This window comes from Myotis davidii, unplaced genomic scaffold (genome assembly GCF_000327345.1).
Source record: "Myotis davidii unplaced genomic scaffold, ASM32734v1 scaffold991, whole genome shotgun sequence".
NCBI classification, from domain to species: domain Eukaryota; kingdom Metazoa; phylum Chordata; class Mammalia; order Chiroptera; family Vespertilionidae; genus Myotis; species Myotis davidii.
Genome location: NW_006283137.1, coordinates 408,532 through 417,578, shown reverse-complemented (window position 1 = coordinate 417,578; position 9,047 = coordinate 408,532). Strand labels below are relative to the sequence as shown.

Below are 9,047 nucleotides of genomic sequence, written 5' to 3'. Positions count from 1 at the left end.
AGCTGATGGGATGTGCTGTGGCCCTGCCCCCGGGTTCATGGAGTTTGCAGCTGCGGCCACTCGGCTGACCCGGGCCCCCCATCATCTTTCCAGATGTTCAAGGGACCTGACAGGGACATCGAGTTCATCTACACAGCCCCGTCCTCCGCCATCTGCGGGGTCTCGCTGGACGTCGGAGGCAAGAAGGAGTATCTCATCGCAGGTGCGTGCGCCGCAGGCTGGGCCGGGGGACAGGCGCCCGAGGCCAAGAGGGAACCTCGTTTTAATCTGTTGATCTGATGGTGCACCGGCATCTCCGTGGTGCATTGTGGTAAAAGCCACAGAACGTAACTAACCGTAGTCGCCATTCCTAAGCGCAGGTCCCCGGGGGAGGAGGAGGCCTGCGGTCTGTCCAGGGGTCCCTCCCTCCCGCCAGCCCATGCCCAGCCCCCGCCCCTGGTTTCTTTGCTGCTACATCGAGACTTTGGCTCCTGCCCTTGGAGGCGATGGGAGGTTCCCCCTCTTATGGGCCCTCTGAGCATCTCACTGCTTTAAGAGGATCCGCGCTCTGTTGGCAGTTTCATTGCGATAGAATTCACACACCGTTCAGCTCACCCACAGACAGTCAGTGGCTTTGGTGTTGACAGGGCTGTGCGGCCATCACCCTAGCCCAGAAGTGTGTACCCCAGCTCTTACCGCCCCAACCCCCCTTCTCCGCCCCCCGCCGATTCTGACTTGAGATTTCCCGGCTCCAGACTTCTGTGTTATGGGACCATGTCCCTCGTGGTCCTCGCGTCTGGCTCCTATCCCGCAGCATCACGCGTGTTGTAGCAGTGTCCGCCCTCCACGCCTTTCTGTGGCCCAGTAATGCTCCACTGAATGGATACACCCCACCCACCTCCCCATTCATCATTCTGTGGACACGGGCTGTTCCCACCTCGGGGTTATTGCGAAAGTGCTGCTAGAACAGCCGCGCACGCGTTTTTGCGTGGACGTGTGTTTTCATTGCTCTGGGGTGGATACCAGGAGTGGAATCGCGAGACATATGGTGGCTCTTTCATCATTTGAGGAACCGCCAGACGGCTCTCCAAGGCGGCCCCACCGGCTTCCCTTCCGCACCGTGATTTTTATGGGAAAGTGCCATCCAACGGAGAGCAGGGGGTGGGGACGGCATCAGGATGCAGAGATCGGAGACCCGACTGCTGTCCCAGAGGCAGGGAGGCGGCGACCTGCTAGCGCACCCACAGGTGCGGGCGTCCCCAGCGGCCTCGGGGCCCGCTCGGCCTGTGCCCCGAACGGCGGGAGGCAGTCTCATCATCGCTTACGTCTCCTTTTCCTACTTCCCTGGATGGGCTCCGTTTTGCAAATTACGACAGCGATTATTTTTATGATCAGAAAAATGCGATCTGGAGAGAAGAGAAAGGAGACAGAATCCCCCGTGGCACAGGGGACTTGCCGTGGCAAACCAGCGGCTTCTGGTTTTCGGGGTCCTCTCTTTGTGCTGCACCCGAGGACCCACAGGAGGACGTGGGGGGCACGGACCTCGGTGCAGGCTCGATCTCCGCCCCTGGTCAGGGCGCGGGCAGGAGGCAACGTCGACGTGACTCTCTCACGTGGATGTTCCTCTCTGTCACTCCCCCTGCCTTCCACTGTCTCTAAAAACGAATGGAGCCCTGGCCAGAGTGGCCCAGTTGGTTGAACACTGTCCCATGCACGAGATGTCGCCAGTTCAATTCCTGGTCAGGGCACGTGCCCGGGTTGCAGGCTCCATCCCCAGGAGGCAGCTGATCGATGTTTCTCACTCTCCTTCTCCCTTCCTCCCTCTCTAAAACATCAATAAAAACATTTAAAAAAATTAATGGGAAAATATCCCTGGTGAGGATTAAGAAAAATAAAAACAGAATAAGAGCCCGCGAGGGACACACCGCCCTCTAGGGGCTGTCCGCCCAAACTGCAGGGCTGCCAGGCACTTGTGAAGGAGCAGGGCCCGGCTCCTTCCCCTTGGCTCCCAAGGGTGTGGGGACCTTGTCTGGCTTCTGCAGGCCCCACACCTCCCTGTTCTAGGAACCTGTGTGCCCTTTGGCAACCCGACCTCCCCCCCGGGCTCAGCGGCAGCCCCGGGTGAAACCACGGATTCTAGATCTTTCTCTCCCGGAGTCCGGGGGCGCAGCGAGCCACTCTGTGGGCGCTGGCTGCCGCCCTGGGAGTGACCACATGGCCCGGGGCAGCCTGCCCCCTTTGGGGCTGGTGACTCACCTTCACGTGTCGAGTTGGACACGCATGTTTGGGGGTTCTCAGGGACTCGGCCCCGGAATTTTCTCCCCCAGTCCTCTCGAGCCCCACAAGGAAAAATGAACACGCAACCCTCAGCGACAGATTTTAATTAATTCCTGTTTTTCTGTATCCAAGAAAGATTGCTTTCCTCCGAGGCAGACATACGTAGACTGTTGTAGCAGATGCTCGAGCCAGGCAGGCCCACGCGAGTCTTTTTTATTTTTTTAAAGTGTATTTTTATTGACTTCAGAGAGGAAGGGAGAGGGAGAGATAGAAACACCAATGATGAGAGAGAATCCGTGCCTCCTGCACGCCCCACACTGGGGATTGAGCCCGCAACCTGGGCCTGTGTCCTGACCAGGAATCCAACTGTGACCTCCTGGGTCATAGGCCGACGCACAACCACTGGGTGGGCCACACCAGCCGGGCCCAATCAGATCTGAATGATCTATTCCGAAAGGGGTCTCCTTTTAACGCCCTGAGATGCTGCCCCGTGTACCCACGACCTCCGAAGCGCCCGCTGGCCCAGCCACTAGGGCTGTTGAAAAGATGCCGTTGGCGTTTCGTATCCTCGCCGGCCTCTGCCTGCTGCCGCTAAGGCTTGAGCTGGTGGGAAGGTCGGAGGGGAAAGCCGCCACAACAGCAGGTAAGCGGCAGATGCGGGGACCCCCACGGCTTCCCCAGGGGACTTCTGTGGAGCAGCTGCTGCGTGCAGGGCAGGGCGCTGCGGCTAAGAGGTGCAAGACCCAGCCTTCCGGCGTATGCTTACGACGCGGTGAGGGAGCAAGATGCAAAAGAAAGGCAAGGGACAGGGGACATGGATGCCAAGCGAGGATGCAGTAGCCATGCCCGGGCACGGAGGGGTCGGAAAAAATACCTGTCTTTTTTTGAAGTGTCGAAGGCTCCCTGAACCCTTCTCCTGTTAGTTATTAGGGTTCAGAGTAAGTGCTCGGGTGGTCACCCTGCTGCTGCTGCTTTTTTTTTTTTAATCCTCACCCGAGGATGTTTTTTCCATTGATTTTTGGAGGGAGTGGAAGAGGGCAAGACAGAAATATCGATGTGAGAGAAACACATCCATTGGTTGCCTTCTGCACCAGCCCTGACCAGGGCCCGGGCCAGGGAGGAGCCTGCAACTGAGGTTCGTGCCCTTGACCGGAATCAAACCCGGAACCCTTAAGCCTGAAGCCCAATGCTCTATCCACTGAGCCAAACCGGCTAGGGTACAAGTCTGCCCTTAACACGTGATGCCTTTAGAACTACACTCCCCCGTGCCCGGGCTGCCCTGGATGCAGGCGTGGGCGGAGGAAGCAGGCGGCATGCCCTGCGCTGAGCTCGGTGGCCCCTTCTCTCCCCAGGAAAGGCCGATGGGAGCGGCAAGATGCACATCACCCTCTGTGACTTCATTGTGCCCTGGGACACCCTGAGCACCACCCAGAAGAAGAGCCTGAACCACAGGTACCAGATGGGCTGTGAGTGCAAGGTAAGCCGCCGCCTCCTCCAGGCTTCAACTCATCTCTGCCACCGCCTCCAGGTGGATGCCAGGGTTTCACCCCTAGCTTTCCCGGCCCTCTCTAGGCACAGGGCCGGGACTTAGCACAGGACTCTGGGAGATGTGGCCTCCCCGCAGGTGAGGCTGTCGGTGGGGACCGAGCCCTGAGGCGTGCCTCTGCCGAGTAAGGGGCGCCTGGCCGTGTGACCGTAGCTCCTGGGAGGAGGAGTTTTGTGGGGAGAATATGGTCCCGTCAGTATTTTCTACAAAGAAAAGTGTCAGTACTTGCTCTGTGACAGGCCCCAGGGGTTGCACTTTGCCAGAGTTGCAGCCATTTCCACGTGTGGGCCCTTGTGAACGTGGGGTCTGTGTGTCCTTCGCACCAGACACCCCAGCCCCCCTTCTTACAAAGTGGCCAGAGGTTGTGCTGTACAGCGAGAGCGTGACTAACACGCTTTTTAAATTTTTTAAAAATTTATTTTATTGGTTTTAGAGAGGAAGGGAGAAGGAGAGAGAGAGAAACATCGATGATGAGAGAGAATCATGGATCAGCTGCCTCCTGCACGCCCCCTACTGGGGCTTGAGCAACCAGGCCGGGCATGTGCCCCTGACCGGAATCAAACCCGGGACCCTTCAGTCTGTAGGCCGACGCTCTATCCACTGAGCCACACCAGCCAGGGCGCGTCACTGACGCTCTTGCAGTGGCAGACGGTGAGCCATCGTCAGGGCTCCCGCCCCGCAGCCCATTGCAGGAAGCCCCCTGGGCACCAGGCGCCCCTGAGTCACCCCAGTGAGTGAGCCTCAGTCCGGGGGCCAGGCCCAGCACGAGCCGGTCCCACAGAGGCTGCTGGGAGCGGCCCTGGGGCTGGCGCTGCATGTAGCCCCCCTGCCCCTCCTCGTCCTGGTAGCTGGCCTCCTGCCCAGCCCTTAGCTCCTTCGGAGTGAGGGTTCCGACCCGCAGTCCCCGTGTGCTGAGCGCACGCTGAGCCCAACACAGAGTCAGAGCCACGTGCCTGCACGTGGAGGTTTCACCCGCTGGACTCGGCTTCCTCGGCCCCGTGCTGGGCGCTGATGCCCTCGGAGCCCCTGTGCTTGAGAGCGGGGTGCCGCCCCTCCATTCCTCCCGCGTCTTGGGAAGCACGGACCCTTTGTTGTTGTTGTTTTTAATATATTTTTATTGATCTCAGAGAGGAAGGGAGAGGGAGAGGAGAGAGAAATACCAATGGTGGGCATTGAGGTCACAACCCGGGCCTGTGCCCTGACTGGGAATCAAACCGTGACCTCCTGGTTCATAGGTCAGCGCTCACTACTGGGCACGCCGGCCGGCCCTTTGTTGTCGCTATTACTCACCTACTCCCAGGAGGGCGGGGCTCAGGTAGAGTTGCTTTGTTGGGCTCAGAGAAGGTAGACCAGCAGGCCCAGCGTGGAGGCGGCCTGCGGTGGCTGGGGCTGCAGGGGGGGTGCACCGGCTTCATCTCCCCCTGGGCGGCTGCCTGCTGCTGTGTGGATCGCCTGGCACTCAGGAAAGGCTGCTGACAGCCGCCTCCACTCCAGCCCCAGCCCCCTGCTGCCCTCCGGCGGTCACTCATTCAACAAACTGCCCTCGGCCGCCTTCGCCAGGCGCCTTGCTGGGTCCTGGAGCCGCCCCGCGGCCCAGGTCCCCACTGAGTCCTCCTCCCTGCCCCCCCAGATCACGCGCTGCCCCATGATCCCCTGCTACATCTCCTCCGTGGACGAGTGCCTGTGGATGGACTGGGTCACCGAGAAGAGCATCAACGGGCACCAGGCCAAGTTCTTCGCCTGCATCAAGAGGAACGACGGCTCCTGCGCCTGGTACCGCGGGGCGGCGCCCCCCAAGCAGGAGTTTCTCGACATCCAGGACCCCTAGAGGCCGCGGCCCCTCGGCCAATGGGAAGCCTCCAAGAGCGTAGACTGGTCCAGCTCCGGCATCCCTTCCTGGAAATAGCATGAATAAAACCGTCATCCAAGTGGGTCTAAATAGTGTCATTCTCCCCCGTGTAGCCCCTTACGTACAGCTGTGGTCCTGGAGGGAGAGGTGGGTCCCACCCTGCGCCCCCAGCCTGGGCTCTGTGCGGCCAGCCTCCATCCTGGCTGCGGGCAGGGGTGGGACCTGGCTTCCCTCCCAGGCCCATCCTGGCGCTGTCACAGACGCTGAGCAGGCAGCACCTAGGGGTCCCCCTCCCCCCGGCCTGGTCAGGGCAGAGCCTGGATATGTGCATTTTGAAAAAACTCCAGGGTCGTAGCAAGACTGTGTAGCAGGTCTACCAGGTCCCTCCCTCCTGACAGGGGCGTGTCTTCCACACCTCTGGCCCTGGGGTGTCATCCCCACCCCTTGCAAGTCCCCCGCCCCCAGGCTCCCTGAGCTGACCTCGGGCTCCCAAACCAGCGACTCCTGTGTGGGGAGCAGCTTGGTCTGGAAGGAGCCCTGATTACTCTTCTGCACCCAGAGAATTCTGGGGGGCCTCCCCCGGCTGGGGCGATGTGAGAGTGACCAGTGGGTCATGGCATCACCCCTGCACTCCTCCTCTAGCCCTTAGGGGGCGTGAGACGCTCTGCCCCGAGGACAGAGGTCGGGGGACACTTGGCTGCCCTTGGCTTGTTCTTGAGCTTCTGAGGTCCCTCCAGCCGCCGCCGCCTCCTCCTCCTCCTCCTCCTTCTCCTCCTCCTCCTCCGGCATCCATGTCTAGAGGGAGTTGCATGGATTGGCTTTGCGGGGAGTTGCTTGGGGCCAGTGGCCAGAGCTAGCTGTGCTGTCTGTGTTACTTCCTGGGGACGGAAAGCTGGGTCCCGCTGGGCCCCCCATCGGCGGAGGTTTAGTATGCGCCGCCCCCCCCCAGACTGACAGTGCCGCTCTGTGCCTGGATCTCTGCGGGGGAAGCCAGCCAAGGGTCTGATGAAGTCCCTAGGGAGGCGCAGGCGGCTTCGGGGAGACTCCGGTCTTTCTGGGCCCCCGGGCCGGTTGCGGCTTTGCGAGGCGCTCATTTTCCTTCCCATGAGTTCTCGGCTTGCAGGCCAACGAGGTGCAGCGCGCCCCCCTCTGCTGATGGTCCTTCCATTCCCACGATGCCTCCATTCAGGAGCCTCATTCAGGGGGAGCCGGGGGCCTGTGTGCTCCCTAAGAATGGCTGTCCGACGCCGGCACATGGGGTGGCCACGGGCAGGCCCTGCCCAGCAGAATGAAGAGAATCCTTCCGCCCCTGCTGGTTTTGTAAAGACGGCCAGTTCTGAGTTTATCGTGCTCGTGAGGCAGACCCACACCCACAGAAGCACAGGGGGGTGCGCACGCACGCACATGAGGCAGGGCCGCTGGCCCGCGGGCGGTCACCGTCTTCTGAGACTGCTCTGCTCTGCGGTGCCCTGTGCCCGTCAGGCCCCGTCTCCCCATGGCACGCGGCCCCGTGGCTGCCCGCGGCCTGGTCGGCATGGACTTGGATGACTTCCCTTTTGGGCACAGACTAGGGGGTCCAGGCATTGGCCCCGCCCAGGGCTTTCGGGGCGTGCAGGGGGGACGTCTGTGAGATGTCGGGGTGGACCGGTCCCGGGGTCGCAGTGTAGACCAGAACGCCCGCCCGTGCTTCCCGCCTGGTGTCCCCATGTGTAACCTTGACTCCCGTTCCTGCTGCCCCCGTGTTCGGTTTGTCTCTGACATCGGCTGTGACCGTTCCCGTGCTGTGTTTCTGTGGCCCTCGGTAGGCGGTAGGCGGGCACTTGTTTTTTTTTCCAAGTGTCTGCATCTCGGAAGCATTTGGCCCAGAGTGTGAGCGGGGCGGTGGCTCCCTCGGCCGCAGCCTGACCTCTTTGAGTATCGTTGCTGTTTCTGCCTCCCATCTTCTCTCTGGTTCAAATTATTACAAAAGAAAGGATTGAAAGGGTGGCCTTCATATTTAATCCATGCCCGTTGGCCTGTGAGCCGTGCCCAGCAGGAAAACACCAAAAAAACCCGAAAGGAAGGCCAGGGGGCAGCCGACTGCCAAAGCGGCTCAGGCACCTGCACGTAGATCTTCGCAGCGCGTACGGGGTCAGAGGCTCCGCTCGGCGTTGTTCATGTATGTTATACTCCTCCCTCCGCGTCTTCACGCAGCAACTCACGCTATTTAAATAAAGTTTACATGGTAGTTCTCCTCCACCCTTTGCTTGATGATAATATCGGACTTGCTGCCATAATTTAAAGCTTTGTGGATTTTGTTGGATTTCTTTGTGTGTTTTTTTAAAAATAGAAACTTTTGGGGGGCAATGTGTGTTTGCTGGGATAGGACCTTCCTGTGCTGGGAACACACGCGAGCCGTGGCCAGTGGACAGGCAGCCTGCGCATGTCTCTGATGCTTTGTACCATTCCTGAGTGAGCGCTCGGCCAGCGGACAATAAACAGCATTATCACCGAGAACGTGCTCCCTGCGTGTGTGTGTCTCATGTTCAGAACCGGGCTGACACCTAGAGCCGGGCTGACACCCAGAGCCGGGCTGACACCCAGAGCCGGGCTGACACCCAGAGCCGGGCAGACACCCCAGAGCCAGGCAGGAACCCCAGAGCCGGGCAGGAACCCCAGAGCCGGGCTGACACCCCAGAACCAGGCAGACACCCCAGAGCCGGGCTGACACCCAGAGCCGGCCAGACACCCTCAAGCCGGGCAGACACCCCAGAGCTGGGCAGACACCCCAGAGCCGGGCAGACACCCCAGAGCTGGGCAGACACCCCAGAGCCGGGCAGACACCCCAGAGCTGGGCAGACACCCCAGAGCCGGGCAGACACCCCAGAGCTGGGCAGACACCCCAGAGCCGGGCAGACACCCCAGAACCGGGCAGACACTCTGGACAGGATTTCCTTAAATTGGCAAATGATAGGAGTGGAGGAAGGGGCCCCTTCATTCACTGAGCACAGGCCTTTCTGCCCTTGGTTAGAAACATACCAAGATTGACACTCATAGAAGGGCTTGTCAAAGAGTAAAATATGTGCATGCTCCCTCCGCCCCCCAAGTACACACACACACACACTCACATACACTCACACACACACTCATACTCTCACACACACTCACACACACACAAACACACACTCTCATACTCTCACACACTCACACACACACTCATACTCTCACACACACTCACACACTCGCCGAGCTCTGTCGCGGAGCATTAAATGCCATCCATTCCGTGTCACCGGCTGCAGAAACAGCTCAGACTGTGCTTTCTATCGGTGACATCGGTGGGGGAAATGGTGCGTGGCAGCATCTGGGAAAAATAAGGCCAAAACTCTGTGTCCTACACGCCCTGACCTGGCGTCGGCG

The 9,047-nt window shown here is 60.2% G+C and overlaps 1 protein-coding gene across 1 annotated transcript in view; it reads left to right on the top strand.

The window, feature by feature from the left end:
- Positions 1 to 8,141, top strand: part of TIMP2 (TIMP metallopeptidase inhibitor 2) — a 41,368-nt gene extending 33,227 nt beyond the window's left edge. Inside the window, exons 3-5 of the mRNA XM_015562682.1 lie at positions 32 to 202; positions 3,609 to 3,733; positions 5,433 to 8,141. Of these exons, the coding sequence (XP_015418168.1) occupies positions 32 to 202; positions 3,609 to 3,733; positions 5,433 to 5,630 (494 nt within the window). The 3' untranslated portion in view covers positions 5,631 to 8,141. The remainder of the gene's footprint in view (positions 1 to 31; positions 203 to 3,608; positions 3,734 to 5,432) is intronic.
- The last annotated feature ends 906 nt before the right edge of the window (positions 8,142 to 9,047 follow it).